At 35.4% G+C, this 24,484-nt stretch overlaps 1 protein-coding gene across 4 annotated transcripts in view; it reads left to right on the plus strand.

The window, feature by feature from the left end:
- The first annotated feature begins 586 nt into the window (after positions 1 to 586).
- Positions 587 to 24,484, plus strand: part of LOC123870097 (solute carrier family 12 member 6) — a 346,267-nt gene continuing 322,369 nt past the window's right edge. For 2 of the 4 annotated variants that reach the window (XM_045913298.1, XM_045913291.1), the window contains exons 1-2: positions 589 to 946; positions 12,145 to 12,480. In XM_045913298.1, the coding sequence (XP_045769254.1) occupies positions 12,360 to 12,480 (121 nt within the window). In that variant the 5' untranslated portion in view covers positions 589 to 946; positions 12,145 to 12,359. Of the gene's footprint in view, positions 947 to 12,144; positions 12,481 to 24,484 lie in introns of all 4 variants that reach the window. The other 2 variants (XM_045913270.1, XM_045913276.1) reach the window with 2 other exon arrangements.

Genomic DNA, 24,484 nt, shown 5'->3' on the forward strand with positions numbered 1-24,484 from the left:
CAACTTTTGAAATAACTTTCCCTTAGACTAGAAATTACTATCCATTGGCCTTGTCTTTAGTAGGGCCAACTTATATTCGAGTATTTTTTGGACCTAATCGTTACAGTAATTGTTTATTGTTAGGTATTATTTACGAGTAATTATCCCCTATTTCCTTCAACTAAAGATAAGCCTTGTGGTAGGAGTAGGTATGACAAAGATAGGGTGGGGTTTGAACCGCCGACCGTTCGAGCTTCAGTCCGGTCCTTTAACCGTTGAGCTATTGAAGCTTCAACTCTAATAAAACGAACTTTATTGCAACAGACTGTATACTTTCAGGATCGTCGGAATGAAGTTCGTTCAGTAAAACCTAGTGAGGACGCTTGACTGAGTCCCTGCAACCGTTTGCATACATAATTGCCCCTTTTTACTATAAAATAGGTCGCCTGTAAACAATCACACAGCCACAAGTCGCAACTTCAGCTCCTGCGATACTGTAGCACACGTTTATAGAGCAACATGTTAAAGTACAGTACGTACACAAGTGTGTACACTGTACAGTGTAGAATTGCGCAGAGTGTCGGCGCGACAGTCAGACGAGTACGGACCGTCGCGCGTCGCACGCGTCCCCCGGCTGCTCTGCGGCCTGTAACTCGCGCTAATACGCTGAAAAAGTACACCAAACTACCAACTTGCCTATCAACCTAAACATGTGTCGTTCCCAAATGTTCCAACACCAAATAGGGATGCCAACTGCCCAAAGCATTTGAAAATGTCACTTGATACATTTCACGTGCAACGGAGTGCGTTTCATGTAAACAAATAATCGAATGCGTTCCGATTGACGATCGATGTTGATAAAATAGTTTAAGGTTAAGTTTGTTGAACTTTTTTCGCACACGTCGGCTTCGCTGTGACGTGAGGAGTGCACTAACTAGATTAGATACGCTAAGCTGTAATCATAGAGGTAAAGGACGCGAGATGTAAATAGTGGACGCCGGCGCCGAAAATGTTTCATTCATTCCATACAAGGAGCGAGGTACTTGGTCAGTGCTGAATGCAGTGTTATCAGTGACGCTAGGGTTGCCACTCGCCTGGGATTTGACCACACATGATATAAGTGCATAATATGTACATAATTCTCAGAGCTTCGATTTAGGCATGTGAGTAATAGAATCTGTTTTGATAAGAAGACCGATGTCACATGAAATATAACACTGATGTTTATTCAGCTTTAACAGTAGGTAGGTATTTATCTAATTAAAATTAATATCCGATCTTACCCCGACTCTGTACGACCTTACCTTCGTGTTTATGCCTACATAATCTGTAAGAAACAGATATTATTGAAAACTTATATTTCCGTTCAGCACTTTTTGAGATAAGGGCTTTCACGCACAGACAAACGTGCTGACCATGCTTTAATCCATGACTTATCCGGCCGGTTTCGCTCGGGTGATATTTGATATACCTGGTAGTCTGTATAGCTGTTACTTCTGAATAAAGTAGTTTTGTAATGGTGAAAAAATTATTAAAATCGGTTCAGAGTTTCGGAGTTTATAGATTATAATAAACTAGGTTATGCCCGTGACTTTGTCGCATGGATTTTGGTTTTTAAAAACCCCGGGCGAACTCTTTGATTTTTGGGATAAAAGTACTCTATGTCCGTCTACAGGATGCTATCTCTGTGCTCTATACCAAGTAGGTACTTATGATGCCCATAAAATTTCTACCATTTGGATTTATGTTTTAAAAGTCTCATGGAAACTCTTTGATTTTCCGATAAAAAGTAGCATAATATGTCACATTCCTGGTCTAAGTCTCTATTTATGCAAAAAATTACGCTGATGCATTGCAGCGTGATTGAAAGACAAACCAACAAACACACTTTTGCATTCGAAAGTTCGACATGAATAATATAATTTCTTTTTTTTTCGACTGCGGCAAAGCCAAAAGGAAGGGTTATGATTTTAGCAGTCTATGTATGTATGTGTGTATGTTTGTATCCAGATTCTGTGTATTCCACCGTAGCGCCTAAACTACTGGGCCGATTTTGATGAATTAGGTGTCAATCGATTCGTCGTAAAGGTCCGGGTGACATAGGCTACATTTTATACGAATAATTTGACCTAGCGGATATAACATGAAAAAAATCACCAAATTTTTTTTTGCTATTGTATCGAGTGGGGCGCCAAGCGACAAAAAAACAATTTTATACTATAATATTTCAGCGTTTATTAAGAAGATCGCAGTCGGGTTTTAGTTTTCAACTTTATTTAACCCATAGCATAGATTTTATTTTTATATAGTTTGGAACTTAATTGAAGATTTGATTTGAAATAGCGTGAAATTCCTATGTTTATGAGATTTTGAACGGAACGGCTGTGTAGTTCAAGGTGAAATCAACAATGAATTATTATGCGTTGCCGGTATGGCATAATACGTATATGTAGTGCGCAGAATAATGATGACCGGCGTCAGTTTCATATTATGCCGTAACAATGCAATAGTAAAGAAATATTTGCTGAATATCTTTAGCACTTATGTTACAAACAGTAGGTAGGTACATACCTATTACCTACATACCTACTTTCAATAGTTTTTAGGTAGATACGTTTATGATCGTTTTGTTTTTAGGGTTCTGCAACAAACTGATAAAAAACAACTCCGGGAAATGAAGTCCAAGTTTGTTCGTCCATCACAGTCCATTACAGTAACTAGTTACTCAATAAGATAAAATATCCCAGTAAAAGTTATTAAAAAAAAAAGGAATCCAGGATTACCTCGTTGTCTGCCTGTCAGCTGTCTGTCTGTAATGTCTGTCAAGACCCGTCAAGGGAATCAAAACCTATAGGGTACTTCCCGTTGACCTATAATTATTTTTGCCAGATAGCAATTATGAATTATGGCACAAGTTAGGAAAATCTGAAAACCGTGAATTCCTGGTTACATCACAAAGAAATATCAATGATATTTTTGTAGGTAAGATGGTACGACACCCTCCGTGTGCGAACCCGACTCGCACTTGATCGTGTTTTTAAAATGGGCTACGCTAGCAGACTCGCTTCGGCTCTTCCATTCACAAGCAGAAATGTCTTCGCGCTTTACAAAAGCACTCTAGGGGTAGAATAGTCTGCGTGGAATCGGAGTGATTAGATTTTGTTCTGGGCTACTTAAAACTATATTTGACATTTCCATTAAAAATGGCACCAAAAACAAATTTTAAAAGCTAACAAGTGTAAATTAAAAATTTATAACACCCCCGACGATCCAAAGTATCTGAGTTTTCCAAAACATTATTTTCAAATAAATAATTATGTATTTAGGCAACGTCCATCTTGACAGCTTGACATTTGTCTATTGACATAATATTATGAACCTAACGGTTATCTAACCTTCTTTTCTACGAGAAAACTAGAAAAGAGCTGATAACTCTTAAACGGCTGAACCAATTTTTTTAGATTATAGCTAAGAACACTCTCGATCAAGCCACCTTTCAGGCAAAAAAAAACTAAATTAAAATCGGTTCATTCGTTTAGGCGCTACGATGCCACAGACAGATTCACAGATACACAGATACACAGACACACAGATACACAGATACACAGATACACACGTCAAACTTATAGCACCCCTCTTTTTGGGTCGGGGGTTAATAAAAAACTTATGGCCGTATATTTTTTCTATCAAACGAGCACTGGTGGCCATGTAGACACCATTATATTTTAATCAATAACAATCTACTTCTCTAATAAGAATATACTTTCTCTGGTCTAATTTTAACCAGTGCCTGGTTAAAAAATAATTATTTTTAATGAACACCGGAAGGCGTTATCACAATCACTATTTAGGCACCTATTCCTTCCGGCGAAGTTAACGGGACAAGTGTAAATTAAAAATTTATAACACCCCCGACAAGTGAAGGTTTCAGTAACTAAAAAGAACTGATAACTTTCAAACGGCTGAACCGATTTTCTTGGATTATAGCTAAGAACACTCTCGATCAAGCCACCTTTCAAACAAAAAAAAAACTAAATTAAAATCGGTTCATTAGTTTAGGAGCTACGATGCCACAGACAGATGTCTGTGGCATCTAAACTACAAAGATACACACGTCAAACTTATAACACCCCTCTATTTGGGTCGGGGGTTAACAACAGACAGACAGATTTTTTCTACAATATTTTTTGAAAAATTACTTGGTTTCTATAATACACATACATACTTTAGATAGATAGTTTTAAATATGAATGAGTGCTATTTTAACTCACTACCGGAAGGAATTTATTAGCTCAAATGAAAATTACGAATGTAACGGCGCAATGTGACATCATTATGACCCGATCTCCCGACCTCAAAAAAAAGTTCAACACACACTAAGACTAAAATCTTACTAATATTATAAACGTGTAAGTTTGTTTGTTTATTGCTTTGTCCTTCAATTACGTCGCAACGGAGCGACGGATTGACATGATTTTTTGCACGGGTATAAATTAAAGACCTGGAAAGTGACTTTAGCTACTTTTTATTCCGGAAAATCAATGCGTTCCCACGGGCGATCGAAGTCGCGGGCATCAGTTATTATTAGTTAGTAGCTAATAATATAATTTATTATTATTTATCTTACTAGTAGCAGCTAGAATACTGTTTTTGTTCTATTAGACATTTCTAAATAAATAAACCATTTCGGATGCTTCTGAGGACGTTTGATTTAGAACACGTTCAATAAGGCTAGCAATCTAGGTACGTTGGTAGTGTTCAAGCCACTCAAACAACGTATGTACCTACTCACCTTCTACAACATAGTGCAACGAAGTGGCAAATACGATGTGTCACAGGGACCACGTTGGTACGGTTCAGTGGATTGAAGACCTAATATATTCATAGGTAGTTCTAGTATCCTATGATTTTGTAAAACGTAAGACTGTATAAGTTCTTAAATTGTCACCTAGAGAGTGAACTAAAGTGAGGGAACTCTCGGTTTCCTCCTAAATCATATATTTTGCTATGGTGACACAAAATCAAAGAAAAATAGAGTTACTTACTTTAGAACTACCTGTGTCAAATATACTAACATTTGACGCCTGCCAGTGACGCCTAAGACGTTTTGTTAGAAGTTCCCTGACGTGAACTATCAGAAAATCACACACAAAACTGAGTCAGAGTGAACAAACTGATTACTTTGACTTAATTCTTGAAGTCTGATCGATGGTTATAAGCCAGAACATCTATGTTATAGATAGCGAAAAGTTGTAAGTCTATGGTTATAAATTAAATCCAAACTTTCAATCGCATCCCTTAAAAATTCTTAAACGAACTTTCACTTCCTAAGTTTTTTTTAAAACTTTTAAGGGAGTAAATTTTAATTTAGTAGAGTCATTCTTTTCACAATGTAAGTGAGTACCACTCTGTTAATATAATTTTAAATCGTTTTGTGCAGGGATGCCTACCTAAAATTAGCATATATATTTAAAAAAAAAACATTCATTCAATTACAAGGCTCTATAGTTTTCATGGGCAATAAGAATTAAATAATTTGAGTTTTATTTTATCTGTAGTACAAAGTGACTATTATCTCGACTCCAGGGCCTAGGCCCGTATCGCGAATTGGAATTTGGACTGGACTAGTGGTCAGGATTTGTAATAGAGTTTTTTGTAAACTATTAACAAATTCGTTACTAGACCATGCCTGATACGTGCCCTGTCGAAATAATTGTACGATAAATTCTTGCTAAATCTATTGACAAAGTCCCACCTATGACAGAACTACTCGTAAGTATACCAAATATTTTTTTTAGGTATTTAGTCGCTAGGAAGGTATTAAAACGTTAACATGCATACAGTATCTCACATGACTTAATCGTCTATTATTCACTGAGCTTGGATAATCATTTTCCTCTTGTACGCCACTAGGCGTATATAAACAGACTATTAATAAATAGTTAATCTGTAGTTTAAAGTTAAAGAGGCAGGTACTTATTTAAATTATGTAGAATAACTCTAGGACTTCGTCTGCGATGGCGTTTGCTGGCGCGCGTGCTGTGCTCGTTTGGAGTGTTTTTTTTTTGTTAAGAGTGGCTGGTTTTTGTGTTAGTTAGTGTTATTTGGTGGTGGAACTGACTGGGAAGCGCTCTAAAGGGGCGCCGCGCGTATGTCGGCGGGCGCCGGCGCAGACGGAGTCCATACAAATTCAATAACTTGAAAATATCACAAACTTGACATTGGCTAATCAGAGTAAAGCCAGATTTAAAGAAAAAAAAAAAAAAAATAACTCTAATAAACATGGCATAGTAAGTATCACAGTTAGTAATTAAATTATTTTATTTGTTAATTAGGGTATAGTATCTGTACTGAATGCATCCTTTTGTTTTTGAAAGTAAAAGTGGAGGGATTTAGTAAGATTAAAAGGGTAAAATCCATTTGGCAAACTCTGACTCACACTGAGATTATTGCAACATCAGATTTAACGGACTTCTTAAAAAATATGAATACAAAATTATGTGAAAATATTGACTTTTTGCTATGCAAAGTACTTAAGTTTATTTAGGTGCTCTTAGCTAAGGCAACATCTAGTTAGGTAACTAATGTGATGATAATAGAATTATCCTTGATTTGTGTCCGTCTGTACCTGATTTTTTTTGTTGTTGTTAATATACAGGCACTAATACTTTAGTGTGTACCTGCATAAAAAAATGGCATTTAAGTTTGATAAAAAGTAGCTGATTTGAATAGTTGTCATCGTCCCTATTTTTAAAGTCTATATTATTATAAAGGTTCCACTTGCCACAAAAAGCGATAAACCAGGTGGTAAAAGCTAGTTTCTGCAAAAAGTTAATATTTAATCGGATTTCCCCCAATTCGTCAATAGGTCGAGTAAATATTGAACCATCTGTTAACTTTTTTGACATTTCGGAGAATGAATATTAGTAGGTACCGGTACCTATTTCTACTTTAAAAATATTTGATAGTGCCAGATGTTTTTCATTGAACATCATCGCAAAGATGCACTTCTATATAAGATATAGAATGATAGAGTCATGATATCAAATCGTGACCTGTCATAAAACACCTAAGCAAACACAATTCCAATTATGCAAACATGATACCTAGTAGCTCCTATCTATTTGTTAGGCATGTGCTTTATAGCACAGTTTATAGTGCATACAGTCAGTTGTAGTTAAATTACCTATTATTTTTCTGCACAGTGATTTTACAGACATTAAATTTTTGCATTTATTATATTTTGCTACATTAATAAAATAATTGAATTATAATCAAAAGCGTTGATATTTCAAAGGCGGTTTTTCGCGAAAAGTTCATTTTGCGTAGGCATTTATGATTGTTTCAAATTTCAAAAAATTCACTGTCTATGCAACGTAGCAAACTATTGTTTGCTACATTAAACTAGAAGTTTTTCCTTTCTATTACTAAAACATTCTAAAATTAGTGCTCTCGCTCGCGCGCTCTTTAACTTCTTAGTTTAGATCGATGACCTCGCGTAAAAGTAATTAAGTTGGATTGAAATAACATCAAATTTTTAGATCAGATTAAATTTTCACAGTTTACTTTAGGTAAAGTAGCAAGTGTTACATACTCGTGTGAAAAGGTTTTTAAGTTTTCTCGTGATTTTTCACATGCTACCTGTGAAATGATCCATCTTTACTATTATTGGTGAGGTTACGTGAGCTCAGCACCCATCGGTATGGAATGGTACATATAACAACAGCTGAGTTTCACAAAGTCGATACTGACAAAACCCGTTTAAATAGGGGTTCGATTTTACTAATGATGCAAATAAATGTGTAGAGTTTCTTTCTAGGCTTTCGTACCCGAAGGGTGCCTATGTCGCCCTATTATTAAAACTCCGCTGTCCGTCCGTCCGTCTGTCTGTCTGTCAGCGGGCTGTACCTATCTCGTGAACCGTAATAGGTAGAGAGTAAAAATTTTCATACAATTATTTCTATTGTCACTATAACAACAAATGATAGGTAAAATTTTCAAAATGGCAGCCATATAATTTATAAAAAAATAAAAAGTGTTATTTCTTGTACGATGATACGGAGCCGTTTGTGTGAGAGTTCGAACTTGACCAATTTACGCGAGTAAAGCCTTTTTACCCGACTGCGGCAAAGCCAAAAAGAAGGGTAATGATTTTAGCAGTCTATGTATGTATGGGTGTATGTATGTTTTTCTTAAACTTATGAAGATAGTTCAGGGCAAACCGCTATAGGATTATTTAGAGAAGCAATAATTTTCGTCAATTAATTTACTTACATACAAAATTTTCGGCCAATCAAATTGCATTACGGACGTTGCAATCAATGTTATCTAGTGTCGATCCATCGCACAGTGCATACAATTACTAAGTTTCATCAACAGTTAATTAACCCCGGTTTCCAATACATACCTATCAATTGATCGTCATCTCTGTATCCCGCATCGGATCGTTTCAGTACCTATCTGCTGATTGTCACTCAATATTATATAAGAAGTAATATTTATAAAATCACTTTACTTTATCCACCGAAAAAAGTTAGTATCTAAGGCTCTCTGTTGCATAATCCATACAAATGACAGAGACGAAAATCTCAGTGAGCGTTAGCCGTTTTAAGTCAACAACCAATCACAAATGAAACTATGTTTTCGAATTGAATTCCGAGAATGATTTTGAAAACATTTTCGAATTGAATTTCGAATGTTTTTGGAAAAACATGTTTGTGATTGTTTGGTGCCTCAAAATGGTTAACGCCACACGCCCATTGGCATTTTCGTCTTTGTCATTTGTATGGGATTACGTAACAGAGAGAACCCTATACTTAGTAAATTATTTCCATGGATAGAGTAGGTATAGATGATGCCCACGACATAGGTTGTTTAGAAGTCCCGCGGGAAACCTTTGATTTTGAGGGGTTAAAAAGTAGCCTGTCCCAATCTCCAGGACGCAAGCTATCCTGTACTTACTAAGTAGGTGATGCCCGCAACTTTGTCTAGGTGGATTTAGGTTTTTTTTTTCTAAATCCCGTGGGCTGCTGATTTTCCGTAACTAAAAGTCTATGATATCACGAGTTAGCAACATAGGCCATATCCTGCTCTGATAATAATGAACGGCTACAACGGAACATAACCACAAAGCCAGGAAAAATACCTAAGTGATAGTATCATTTTTTATCTGTTGACATAAGGCTTCACTGAAGTACACTTTGTACAGTTATCAGGATATCCATAGGATTATATTGGACAAGATAACACCTAATCCAGGCTGTTAAATTATATCTATCAATATACCTACATATACAGGGTGTTTCGTAATTAGTAAATAAAGACGACACGTACCCATGCTACATTGATCTGATAAATGCAATGCTGAAGTATAATCACGAAATATAAAATTATAAAAAATCCATACAAAATTTCAATGTCCAAGTTTTCATGGCCCTAACGTGCCCTAACTCACTGAGATCGTTGGCCTCGGTCTAACCAAAGATGGCCAACGATCTCAGTGAGTTAGGGCACGTTAGGGTCTTGAAAACTTTGACATGAATTTTTTTTTTTAATTTTGTATGGAATTTTTATAATTTTATTTCGTCATTATACTTCAGCATTGTATTTATCAGATCAAAGTAGCATGGGTACGTGTCGTCATTAAATACTAATTACCAAACATCCTGTATATAATATCCAAGTAATTTTCTCAAGCCAATACGTAAGAGTAAATTTTTTTGCATAAACACAAATAAAAAAAATGTGAGCCGAAGAATTCAGATTACAATAATAAATAACTCGCATTGATACCCGAAAAATGTTAAGATGAAAAAGATACTTTATCATAGAAAATATTTAAAAATAAATCAGTCGATAACCAACCGTGTTGATTTATTCAAAAGGCTAGCAGTCTGCAAATATCCAAGATTCCAAGGTCCCTTTATCTTTAAGTAAAGAATCGAATTCCTTTCAGATACTTCACAGAATAAAATAACTGGAGGATTTTTCACGGAGAGATTTCGAGGAATGTTTTTTTTTTATATATTAGGAGTTAAGATTTAAGAAGATATGTGAAAGTTTTCGTTTTCAAAACTGTCATTTTTCTTTTATAAAGGCCTAATTTTTTGCTAAAAATCATTATTTGTAATTAAATTAACTGAATATGCTGGTATAAGTTGCATCTAACTCTTAATACTTGGTCCATATGCCTACGAAGGAATACCTCATTGCTTTATTCAGTTTGTTTGAATGATCTCAAAAAGTGCTTTGAAATATTATTCAAATTTTCAACTATAGAATCTTTCTCTGAGAGATATCTCGGAGAAAGGTTCTATTGTATCCGTATTAAAATGTATATACATATATTGCAATTATATATTTTAGTACTAATAGCCAAGCACGCAAAGACGGAGCACGCCACTAGTTTATATCCGTATTTAAAATATAGCAAGAATAATCGGTAAATTGAATTTGTAGCATGTTGCATTATCGCATGTTGTTGCATAGATATGTAAAACAGCCTTAATATGCATGCAATAAAATTGATCAAATAAATAAATAAATAGTCATTTATTTCAGGCAATTTTTTGAACCCATTTGAAATATAAATCTAAATACAATTGTACATGAAAGCAAATAAATAAATGAAATGAAATGATACACACATTTAACATGATAAATTGTGTGAGTAAACATATTGTTCTTTGAAAATATCATAAATTAATAATACATTATGACCGTCACATACATATTATTATTACCTAGTACAAAAGAATAGATAAATATATTATGTTATTAACGTATTGAGAAGTCTACATAGTAATCATATTGGTCACGATAAGAATCATGATTTTTCATGACACATTAAAATTAATTTTAAACAGTTTGTTTCAGTAAATTAGAATTTTGTTACACATTTTAAACTGTCACTTTTTAACCCCCGACCCAAAAAGAGGGGTGTTATAAGTTTGACGTGTGTTGACGCACAACAGACGGAAACGTTTAAGTGCGGAAACCAGCCCAGAGAGAAGAAGAAGAAGAAGTTTGACGTGTGTATCTGTGTATCTGTCTGTGGCATCGTAGCTCCTAAACTAATGAACCGATTTTAATTTAGTTTTTTTTTGTTTGAAAGGTGGCTTGATCGAGAGTGTTCTTAGCTATAATCCAAGAAAATCGGTTCAGCCGTTTGAAAGTTAGGTATCAGCTCTTTCTAGTTACAGTAACCTTCACTTGTCGGGGGTGTTATAAATTTTTAATTTACACTTGTATTATCATACCTTTCTCTACAAAAATGTCTAGCTTCAAAATAAAGCTAATTCAAATTATGCTTTTGTAAAATGTTCAGACCTTTGAATGTAGGTACTTATTACAGATTTTCCTCTTGAGTACTTAGGTACATTCTATTGCGTTACACGTGCCTTGCCCATCGCATTGTTTACACAGACATCAATTTACACGTATATCGCTGATTTAATAACATTAGGTTCTTTAAAAAGTTCGTATAGTCCGTAATTAAGACAAATGCGCCAAAAATATTTAAGTATTCTGAATAAGTACCGAATACCTTTCTTAAACTTTTTGTTCCAAAATTAAGAGGCTGTTTTCAGTCTTTTCACTAGTACCCCAGCATTCAGAATTGCTTTTGATAACTTAGTTAAATAACTCGAAAAAAAAAAAACCCCGACACAAAAACCTCTAGGTATAAGAAAACTAGAAAAGAGCTGATAACTTTCAAACGGTCAGAACTGATTTCTTCGATTATTATAGCTAAGAACACTCTCGATCAAGCCATCTTTCAAACAAAAAAAAACTAAATTCAAATCGGTTCATTTGTTTAGGAGCTACGATGCCACAGACAGATACACAGATACACACGTCAAATTTATAACACCCCTGTTTTTGGGTCGGGTCTATAATATAATATTGTGAATAAAAAACATTAGAATCGGTATAATGTGCAATTGGTTTGGGGTCGTTAATTTTTTTACGATCATAAATATAGTGGTATTATTATGAAAATTTGCTGCAGTTAGTAATTTGGTAATGAAACAACAGCATAGTCATACCTATTAAACCACCTCGTCACGGCATGGCACTGATCAAATACCTAGTTACTTGCGCAAATATTTAATAATCTGAGACTATTTGGTAAGTATGACTAACGTTTTATTTAATCAAAAACAGCTTAGCGAACGAACATCCTTTTACTTTAATGCTACAGTGACCATGAAGTGTAAAAATATTTAAAACGATCATATCTTTAACATATCTTTGTGTAATAGACATATCCATATAACATAACATATCAGTGTTTAATCCTAACGGTAAGTGAATAAAGTTATACATAAGTGTACATAAGTGTAAGTGTAAAGATATCACTGTTAAATAAGAAAGTGAAAATGTCGGAACGCTTCAAGGTGACTAAATTCGATGAGCCTTCGGGCAAAACTTTCAAGAACTACGGTGCTACGTCTGCTGAGAACGACGTGGAGCTGAAAGGAAAGCTTCTGCCGGATTCAGGTTAGTTCACTTCTTTTCACTTTTGTTCACTTATTCATATACTCCTATGGTTACATCAATATGTCTTTACTGCTAAAGCTTTGTTACACGATTGCTCAAAGAAAGGAGTAAACTGTATGTTTTCAGGGTTAATGTATGTATGTAAGTTATTCAACCATTACTTCTAAATATTTTTGACGCGACAACGTCTTATAATTCAATAGAGCCGGCTGCACGCACGAAAAAACATGACTCATGCGGCGTTACCTCGCTCTGAGGTGTTCCATGTAAGGCTTGAAGTGCAAGCGAGAGCGCGGAACGAGCGACAAAGAAGCACAATCGGCCTTTGTTGTCACGTTCAACTATCGTCAGTAAACCGACTTTACAGACAACCAATTTTTTGATTTATAAGGATTTTAATTGATTTATAAGGTATCGTTAGAATTCTTACATTATCCCGAATGACACTATTAATAATTAAAAAAAAAAAACACTTTCGTGGCTGTATGGTACCATTTTTAAATGTGATCTATTTTAGTTTTTAGTTCGTTTTTTGGCAAGGCCGATAGTTTTTTTTAATTTTTAAATTACACGAGTTAATTCATATAAGGTTAAGCATGATATATGCTTAAATTAATATAAGTAATGACTTCCACGGTGGTGACGAATTAACATAAACATAATATAGGTAGGTGCCTAGTTGGTACTTATTTGCGATTTACATAATTTTATTTGAATTGATTCAAGGGCATAGATTTTATGCATAGATATGTATTTATGCATATAAATGTGTGTCGCCCCCCCCCCCCCCCCTTCTAAAATAAGAGAATGATAAAACTAAAAAAAATATATGATGTACATAACTATGCGAACTTCCAACGAAAATTGGTTTGAACGAGATCTAGTAAGCAGTTTTTTTTAATACGTCATAAGAAATTAAAATATGTTTAAATTTTCAAAATAAGATAACTATACCAAGTGGGGTATCATATGAAAGGGCTTTACCTGTATATTCTAAAACATATTTTTATTAATTTTTATGCATGATAGTTTTTGATTTATCGTGCAAAATGTCGGAAAAATAACCGAGTACGGAACTCTCGGTGCGCGAGTCTGACTCGCACTTGGCCGGTTTTAGCACGTAGCCTTTGACGGCGATCTTACCTTGTGGTAAGTGACGATGCAGTAGATTTTAGTAGGCTACATCTGGAATGGTAGTTTTATTAAACCCATACCAATAGCCAGGCTCGATCCTGTGTAGCATCGTACTGTACCGGAATGAACGCTAAATCGTTTGGTAGGACGACATTGACGATAAGTTGGCAATTAGCCAGCCGAAGCATCTCACAAGATCAGATATTTAATTAGAATTAAAAAACAGCCAAGTGCGAGTCAGACTCATGCACCGAGGGTTCCATACTACCCGTATTTTTTTTCGTAATTTTGCGCGAAAAATAAAAAACTATTATGCGAAAAATAAAAAAAGTCTGTTTTAGAATGTACAGGTAAAGCCCCTTTCATAATATGATACCCCACTTTCATATTATGATACCCCACTTGGTATAGTTATCTTACTTCGAAAAAAACACATTTATTTTTTAATGATGTAATCACAAATTCACGGTTTTCGGATTTATTCCTTTACTTATAGTTTATACTTTAGTACTATAAGACCTACCTACCAGCCAAATTTTATGGTTCTAGGACCTAGGTCAACGGGAAGTACCCTATAGGTTTTCGTGACAGACACGACAGACGGACGGACGGACCAACAAACAGACAGACAGACAGTCAGACAGACAACGAAGTGATCCTATAAGGATTCCGTTTTCCTTTTGAGGTAAGGAATCCTAAAAAAAGAAGAAACAACAGTGATGAAAAGGTTTGATGTACCTACGCTGTCACATTATTATCAACCATACATTACCGTCGCCGTACGTCGAGTAAGACGTGCCGTGTATAAGGCATTTAATATTATCCTTCTTATTATGTTAGGTGCTGCTTTTTGCTATTGTTACCCCCAGGGAGCCATAAAGCTTACCGGGATAAAGCGGCTTAGGCGTTACAAACACAGGATTATTAATATGAATTCACTTAATCTGAAAAGAGATGATGAATATACTTGGTTTTTTCTGTTTTGAACCCTTTTTTAAAGGCTGACTGTTTATATCTCAAGTTTAATTTTTTTTATCTTATGTTTGATTGTCTTATCTACTAACTAACTTCTTTCAACTAAATCTAATGATTATTCCATCTATGGTATTTTGGCAGTCAAAGTTTTAGCAATTATAAATGATTGGCCACGGAACCCTACTGTAATAATGTTCAAATTTCCAACACGTACTTGACCAGTTTTTTAGAACATTATATTATACTTACTACTTACTTATGCTTACTACTTACTTATGCTTACTATTGAACGTAATATTCGTTCATTTCACAAGCGCATTCATATTTCTTACTTTTCTTTATCCCACTGCAGCTCCATCTTAGTATAATTAAGTTTCCTTTGACACTTTGAAATGTGCTTTCAAATGTAGTAGTTCTCTGGTGTGTGAGTTGTGACCTATTTCAGCCTATCCTTTTTCACGGAAACGAGAGCGCACTTATTTAGCAAAGTAAACTGTGTTCCATTATAATTAAAGTTTGTTTTTCGTTAGCAGTCACTCCGGCAGGTTAACACTCCTATTCAATTAGTTTGCGTTTACTCAATATCAAGATAAGTTTATAGTAATTAATTAAGGCTAATCATACCACTTCATTACATAGGTACGTCTATCATAAATTAAAGTCCCATGCTAAGCTGAGTTTGTATTTGTCCGGGCTAATCTCAGAAACACGGAGTTTCATACGGTTTACAACATGGCGCGTAGGCAACAACCAATAGTGGACGGACGCATGCTATGATTGGCCAAGATATATGGTTTCTGCGCAGGTACATCGGCGTATAATGTGGTAGTACTGCATAGTGACATAACAGTAAAACTATATTTTTAATTAATCATTTTGAATTCAGTTAAAGTTAAAAGCGAAAGAGGTGACATAATCAACGTAGCGAGATCAAATTATGCGGTGACACGGAAAGTAGTGTACTGCGCGCTTGCATTTTGTTGGATTGATTATTGCCATTATTTAATTTCGCATAATATTATAAGGAATTTTATTTTAAAGAGGTCACATTGGTTTTGGGAAACTTAATATGAACAGAGCTAAATACCTGATAATCATTACAGGGGCATGATTCAAAGAATTGTACCATGATATTGTATAAAATAAAAAATCTTTTAGACCGTCCTGAGTCCTGACTCCTGAGCTCATGCGTCACCTGCACACTAAATATTTTTGACAATGCTCAATGCTCAGCCACGTCGGACTTCACTGAGCTCTAGCCCCTCAGTGATTCCGAGTAAAAAACGTGACATTTGAACTATGTTTTGTCATATTCGAATGGAGATATTGTCAAACGATATTTGCCTATACTAAGTGCCAGCTTCGAAGCTCATGTCACGTCCATTTACTTAAAAAGTAACAATAGGCATCAATGCTCAGAGTTAAGTTTCATATTTAAAACTTGACGCCCGAGCGTCGGAAGGCGTCAAACCATAAAGTTTGACCGTCTACCTATATCAATTAATGATAAATAATAATTTTATCTCCACGCTCATGTTACGCAGAATGAAACTTTTCAAGCTGACTATTCTGTGCGTAAATCTGCTAAAATTTCAAAAGGACAGACAGACAACGAAGTGTTCCTCTAAGTCTAAGGGTTCCTTTTTTGCCTCATGAGGTGCGGAATTCTAAAAAGTCTTATGTTATCGTACAATAGTTAATGGGCTGGCATTTTACCTACTTTTAGCAAGGAAAAGTAAGTAAGCGCGTCGCGTCGTCAACAAAGTGAATGAAATAATGCAGTGACACGTAAACTAGGGTTGTTCAGTGCGGTTCTAGTTTTAATTGACTTTAGTTTAGCATAATAACCTATTATGGCAAACTAAACTCACCAGCTCTATTATATTTATTAGTTACGTTAAGTTACTTTTTGGTTATTACTAAATTATTCTCTACATTAATTAACCCTTTGTTAAAACCAAACTATAGTTAGCTTAGGGTCAGTTACACATTTGGCGATTAAATCAACACTATCGTTAAACTTGCCCACCAAGATACGCAAAGTGTGGAAGAGTCAGTAAATTCGTACCTCCATGCCGTTAGACTAAAGGATCAAGTTCGGTCAAAAGTTAGTAAACTCTTACAAAGCAAAATTAGGGCTTAGTGCCCAAAAACTTTAACGGTAACATTACGTTAATCTACTGATGTCCGACTGGTCCTTACTTACTCCCAACTTATGCCAAACATGTTACGCTTTAATAGTTTCTAGGTAATTTAATTTTAAACTTTAAATGTAAGGGGACAGGTCCAGAGGTTTTACTACTTTGGCAACGTACCTACTACCCTCATAATAATTAAAGGTATAAGACGGTCAAGGATGCCTTTTACGCTTATACCTAAGTACCTAAGTACTTAGTACCTCACTTTCGTACATTTGACCGTACTTAATACCTTACTAAGTGGTGATAACTTAGTACTTAAGACATCGGCCTCCAAATCGGTGGGTTAAGGTTCGATTCCAGACCCGCATTTTTAGGGCATTTTAAGCAATTAAATATCACTTTATTTAATCTTATGAAACCCTTCTCATTCTGAGAGGAGACCCGAGCTCAGTAGTGTGTGACATTTGAACTTGCAACCTTTGGAATATCAGTTAGTATCTTATAACTTTAAAAAACCTCTACAATATTTTTAATACTTAAAAGTTGTAAACAATAGATTCTATTGATTTTGAACTAAGTTCAGCGCTGTAAACTTTGTATTTCTTAATAATTTTAAATATCAATAAAGTAACTGTCGATGTTATTTTTATTACTATTTACCCATATCATAAATGCGAACGGGTGTTTGTTCGTTAGTTTGTCATTGAATCACACTGCTACGGAATTTCGGATCTACGCGATTTTTGCATGCATATACTTCATATACCTACTTAAAGTCGTGGAGACTGAAAAGTGAAATAGGCTACTTCTTATCCCGCAAAATCAAAAAGTTCCCATGGTATTTTTAAAAACCTAAATCCACATAGACGAAATCGTTGGCATTCGCTTTACAAGCTTACGTTATAAAAATTAGTCCTTCAAAATTTCAGCTTTAGACCATACATACCTGCTTAATCAATAAATGATTGAACTTAAAATCATCAAAGATCTGACTAATTAGAATGTCTTTATAAATAACCTGACTTTTATTTACGAAAATATATTCAAAGACTTTCATTCACGTTCAGGTGAGATCATTAATTAATTACCACCCCAGGTTCTACCCTCGTTAGCGATAGCGATCAAACAATTGAAGCTTGAGTAGGTACTATAAATTGAATAGGGAAACGATAATTCATTAGGGCAAAGAAAAATATCCGCCATAATAATATTATGCACCAAGGTAGGCAGAATGTCGGCGTCGGTATGAGTAGCATATGACGGACCAATTTATTGTTGTATTAAGTTATTTTACATTAAACATGTATAAAAACACACTTATTAAGTCGATTCTATTATAAAATAATAATTTATGAATTCCATAGTGACAAAGTTGCGTGGAATTTGGAAGCAATAGGCTGAGCTTTCAATTTCCCACGGTTGCTTTCAGTTACATGTATATAATACTTATTGGAACTTTTAATGATTCAACAAGTGTAAATTAAAAATTTATAACATCCCCGACGATCCAAAGTATCTGAGTTTTCCAAAACATCATTTTCAAATAAATAATTATGTATTTAGGCAACGTCCATCTTGACAGCTTGACATTTGTCTATTGACATAATATTATGAACCTAACGGTTATCTAACCTTCTTTTCTACAAGAAAACTAGAAAAGAGCTGATAACTCTTAAACGGCTGAACCAATTTTTTTAGATTATAGCTAAGAACACTCTCGATCAAGCCACCTTTCAAACAAAAAAAACTAAATTAAAATCGGTTCATTCGTTTAGGCGCTACGATGCCACAGACAGATACACAGATACACAGATACACAGATACACAGACACACAGATACACACGTCAAACTTATAACACCCCTCTTTTTGGGTCGGGGGTTAAAAAGAGCAACTGCAGATTTACCGATGCTGGGGAAATTTTAGGCCACTAATTCTTTGACTGTCAAGTGAGGAAATAATTCATACAATTTTGTAAATTTTATTTTTATGTACGGCCTATTATTGTACTCACTGATTTATACATTAATTTCATTCTAGCATGCGGTGCAAGTTTCAATTTGCGGTACAACTTTCTATGAACGATAGCCCTTCCAAATTAGCGAGCTTCACGAGCAGCACACGAGTATATGAGATCTATAGACCATACTTTGACTTTGCTCAGGTTCAGTTAAAACGAGACAGATTTATCCCAGTGGTATATAACGCTGTCTCGTTTTAAGAGTGTTTTTAGTTTAAGTTAAGTCAAGTGCGCCATCATTTATCACAAGTGAATCGCAATCAAGGGTTAACTTATAATAGAATAAAAAAATAAAGATAGAATGAGGATTAGGAAAAGCTCTTTTCACGAAAATATACACAAAAATTTGTTTAATCTGTATTAAGGCGAGATCATTTAATTGATTCGCTTGGCTCGTTAGCAGCGTTAACGATTCAGACATCATTAAAGCCCGAGCGCTGAATGGCCAAGTCCCTCGAGTAGGTATAAAGGCACCTTTAAATCTGCCGCAAAGTGTCGCGCGGAGGCAGCGCGGCTGCAGCGCTACGGCCGCGCTGCTTTGTAAGGGCCTTTTCAGTGCGACGCGGATGACCTACGCGGACGTCCGCGACGGACGGTAAAATGTATGAAACCCGGAGCTATCCGCGTCGCGGAGAGCTCCGCGTCGCTCTGAACGCGCTGTTAAGGTTTCATACATTTTACCGTCCGTCGCGGACGTCCGCGTAGGTCATCCGCGTCGCACTGAAAAGGCCCTAAGTCCCAATAAATTCATCCCATACCATTATCATGAAATGTTAAATATCAGTATGTAAACAGGACTTTAAGAAAATTGTCTTTCAGAAATCGCACACTATGAATATCAGCTGAGGTCCAGTTCCATGATAGACGGTTACAGTTACGTTGCGTTTACGGTTACACTTAGATCACCAATAAAGAAGGAAATCAGGATACACAAATCACTATGATTCATAATAATTTTGGTTAAAATTTGGCAAACCCTAACTTGTACAAGCCATTTTAGTTTATTGACGGGCAAAGCTGTTGTAATCTAGCTTTTAAGTTACCTTACGGCTGTAAACCAGGTACCGGTTAACCGCCTGTCATGCAACTGGACATTACGGTGAATGAACTAAAATGACTAAAAATTAAAATTCCGAAATAAAGTTTTATAAAAAAGTTTGTCATTTCCTGTTTTTTTTTTCAAAAGTCTCTCATCTGCTCATTTATGTAGCGGAAACAAATTTTAGCTGTTCTAAATTTCAGTCAGCTAGTTTCTGAAAAAAAAAAAATGACTGTGATAGACAGACGGACGGCAGACAGACAGACAACGATATGATTACTTAGTAGTGAATTGTAGTACCTACTGTTCTTATTCACTTTTGACTACGGAACACTATACTTACCTCAGTATAAAAATCCGTGCTCTGTGATTATACATACCTACTATTAAATAGGTACTAAAACTACACGTAAGAGACTGTTGCCATCCTTCCTAAAGATTTAATATGATTTGAAACTGTAATTAGTCAAAATAATTAACTTGATATTACAGATTTCCAGTCACGTGAGACATGAAGAATAAATTCATGCGTGTATTTCTTGAGCGTTACAAAATATATTTATTACCCACAGAATTCTAAATGAGGTAAACATAGAAATACATAATATCTACTGTTCAATACAATATATGTACAATATGTATGATACAAATCCTACCTGTTCCTTATCCCGTAGGAATTGAGAAAGATCCGACCTTTATCCTTGTCTACGTTATAAATGGAACTTCTGTGCATTTCAACTTTCTAGGTACGAGTGTTTGGGTCAGTCAGTTTGGTGACGTTGAGTCAGTGATTAGAACTTTTCTTTTTATACATTCAGTACATTATCCACATTGTATTGGTTATACAAAACTATCCCTAGTATCCAAACTATAATTGCCATGCAAATACACCTGTTTTTATAATAATAGAATAGAATATATTTTAATCAAGTAACCTTTTACAAGTGCTTCTGAATCGCCAAAATAGTTCACTACTGCTTCAAGCAAGAGATGCTTCACTAGTCTATAATAATTGCACGCCGACTAACACACGCTCCTCTGCTACTTCTACGCCTATTCTCAATTCTGTGGGTTTTACCTGTCTTAATTAGATTTCGTCTGGCAGGTATTTCTTGCCTAGCCGATATCCGGATTCTTTGATTAAGCTATAATTAATTATTTAATAATCTCATATCTTTTCTTATAATGGTAAAGAGAAGGAAAAGTAATTAACGAAAGTTCTAATATTTTAAGTTCATAAATAAATAAGTAGCAATTATAAGCTTAATTTTCCAATTACGCTGCGGCAAAAAAGAAAGAAGATTACTTATACAAATATGTAATTTAGGTACCTAGAGAGTTTGTAAATTAATAAACATTGTGATACGAGGGCAGTAAGAACCGCTCAGGTTTACCATAAACTAGAGTTCTAAAAAATAAAAGACCATTTTGTGCGATTTCCGCCTCATTTTATTGTTTAAAAAAAAATTGAAAAAAAAAAATAATCGTACCTACTCGTGTAGTAAAAACTTACAAGTCATGTTTACTAGCCAATGAAAGTGCATTTAGGGAGCAACTGTATTGAAAAATAATAATAATTATTGTTCTCGTTGCTCTCCTCGTCATTGTACCTACCTACTTACTTTGTAATGAAATTGTTTAGTAATATATTTTATTTATTAATATAGATTTATTTCAGAATAAGAAGGGTATAGCCATAGTCCACAATCTACGACACTGACCACGCTAGACAAGTGTGGATCGGCAGATATGAAAACATCATAGAGAACGCTCAGGCATGCAGGTTTCCTCACGATGTTTCATCAAAAAAACAAAAGTTAGAGGTGCGTGTCCGGAATCGAACGCCGGACCCCTCGACTGAAATGCTGAACCACTAGGTTATCACCGTTTTTTGTAACAACAACAACAACAACAAACAAATATGTTGTACTAAAACTAATCTGGTATTTCCGGCATTTCAAAATGTTAGCAAATATAGCTTTTTAACGGCCAAAAGCGATACGTTTGCGAATTTGTTACAACATATTCTATACGTAAGTATTGGTACTGTTGGGTAATAACTAATAATGTACTGATATTTATAACCCCGCAGTGCGTTAGGTTATACGACTTACGAGACGCTTTTGACCTTGGCGTAAAACTGTTTAAGCAAACCACTACATGTTACCTAATTGTTGACTATAAACCGCTGGAAATACGCGTAATATCTCATTATGACACCATACTATGGCGGCGCCACCGGTCGCGCCACCATGGTGTCTTGAGCTACAAAACGAGAAACACTAGAGCAAGCGCCAAAATCCTTCTCACTTTAAGAGGAGACCCGTGCTCTGTAGTCAGTACAGATGGGTTGATGATGATAATGATTATAAGTACCTACTACCTATCTCTCAGACTTACAGTTATGACTTGTTAGTAATATTCTGTTAAACAGAGTGTTATCTAAATTCTAAATTCCTACATAGAAACCACATTGAGTTATGCTAGAAGCAAAGTTCTAACTTTACAAAAAAACCGGCCAAGTGCGAGTCAGACTCGCGCACTGAGGGTTCCGTAATCGGGTATTTTTTCCAACATTTTGCACGATAAATCAAAAACTATTATGCATAAAAATAAATAAAAATCTGTTTTAGGATGTACAGGTAAAGCCCTTTCATATGATACCCCACTTGGTATAGAATCTTACTTTGAAAATTGAAAATACCAATGAAATGTTCATGAACACATTTTAATTGTTTTTTTTTGTAATGTAACCACAAATTCACGGTTTTGGATTTTTTCCCTTTACTTGCGCTAGAAGACCTACCTACCTGCCAAACATGATTCTAGGTCAATGGGAAGTACGTGTAGCTTATAGGTTTTCTTGACAGACACGACAGAGGGACAGACAGAAAGACAAACAACAAAGTGACTCATAAGGGTTCTTTTTTCCTTTTGACATACGGGACCCTAAAAACGTTATTTAAAAATCTTAAATACAAAACAATCCAGTTATAAGAAGTAAAATCCAAGGGGGACTGTTTGGAGGGTTAAATCACTATCTCTCTCTAAATAATGGCTAAGGTTGATGCGTGAAAGAGACATAAGCTGATAGCGAGATCAAAAATCGTTTTTCACACACGCTATCCTCTATAGTCTATACAATAGAAACCCCACTAGTGATGTCCGGGGTCGGCCGACTCCGTTGGCAACTGACCGCACTCTTTAAATCCAAGGTTTTTGACTTAGTCACCAATTTGTTAATTACCTACCAACATTTACAAAATTGCTGTCTCTTGGGATGTAAGCCAACTCTGAATTTCGTTAAAATCGGTTAAGTGAATGAGCCGTGAAAACGTAACAGACAGACAGACACACTTTCGCATTTATAATATTAGTATTATAGACTACTTAGTACTTCCCCGCTCGCTGGTTTAGTGGTTAGCATTGTTCAACTTGTGTGGGTTCGATTTCTGTGTTTGGTTTCTGTTCAGAAATTCTGAGTACCATCGTGAGTAGTTAGGAAGTTGGCGGTGCATCACCTCAATTGCCTCGAAGAGCTCGTATAGCTATTCTTGTCTTGGTCTTGCGCCTAATCTCTCTCCGGTCGTATCGGATTTCCTTTCTACCGGGCTTTGAGAGCGAGGGAATAGAGAGACACCTGTGTCTGCGCCCACGCTTGTGCACTATGTCTGCCGCGCAGTTTCCTAATCAGTATGGAGATTGATTGCCGCGGTAATCGGTGCGGTGGCGGTGGTGGTGGTTGGAAAATTCGGTAGGGAGAATAATATATTATAGACAATAGACATCCATTTCGCATAGTTATAATATTAATATGAATTACGACAAAATTATTAATATAACATTCATGATAATTATGTATTAATATTATTAATGCAAGTTTATAAATAAATAATTCATATTGTACCTAATGTTGTCACACATTTAAAATAAATTGCACTCCAGCCACCACGTTTTGGGATAACAGCTATAACTCTTTATCGTTATCAGTACTTGTAGGGTTGCCAGGCGCCCAACTTTAAGAGGGCTCTCTCTGTCACTCGTTTCCACTCGTTTCATACAATCGTAGTTCCAATTTCATTTGAATACTAGGCAACCTAAGTCCATGAAATTTTGCAGACATATTCTAGAAACTAATATTTATGTCTGTGGTTTTCCAGATTTCTGTTAAAATATTCGGTTTCAAAGTTACGCGGTCTTAAAATTTTCATACAAATCTTGGAGCCCCTGTAATTTTAAAACTGCATATTTTTAGAAAAATCTAAAACACCACAGACACAGATATTAGTTTCTAGAATATGTCTGCAAAATTTCATGGACTTTGCTTGCTTAATATTCAAATGAAATTGGAACTACGATTGTATGAAACGAGTGGAAACGAGTGACGGAGAGAGCCCTGTTAACCATATATGTTTAGCTTTTTACGGACGTGCCCAGCTAAATGTTTAAGTGCGCAGCCTGTCCGGCTTTTGTTGCACTCTTTGTCAGAAGCACTGAAAAGTGAACTTTTTTCTCTTCATTAAATAATAGGGAAATCCATACATACATTATTAATAACATAATGTGTCAGTCTGTCTATTAGATTTTCACGGCCAGATTTGATAAAGAGAGAGAGAGCTTGCATCCCGGAGACGGATATGGGCTACTTTTTATGCCAGAAAATCAAAGACTTCTCTCGGAGTTTAAAAAGCCTTAA

This window comes from Maniola jurtina, chromosome 2 (assembly GCF_905333055.1).
Source record: "Maniola jurtina chromosome 2, ilManJurt1.1, whole genome shotgun sequence".
Taxonomy (NCBI): domain Eukaryota; kingdom Metazoa; phylum Arthropoda; class Insecta; order Lepidoptera; family Nymphalidae; genus Maniola; species Maniola jurtina.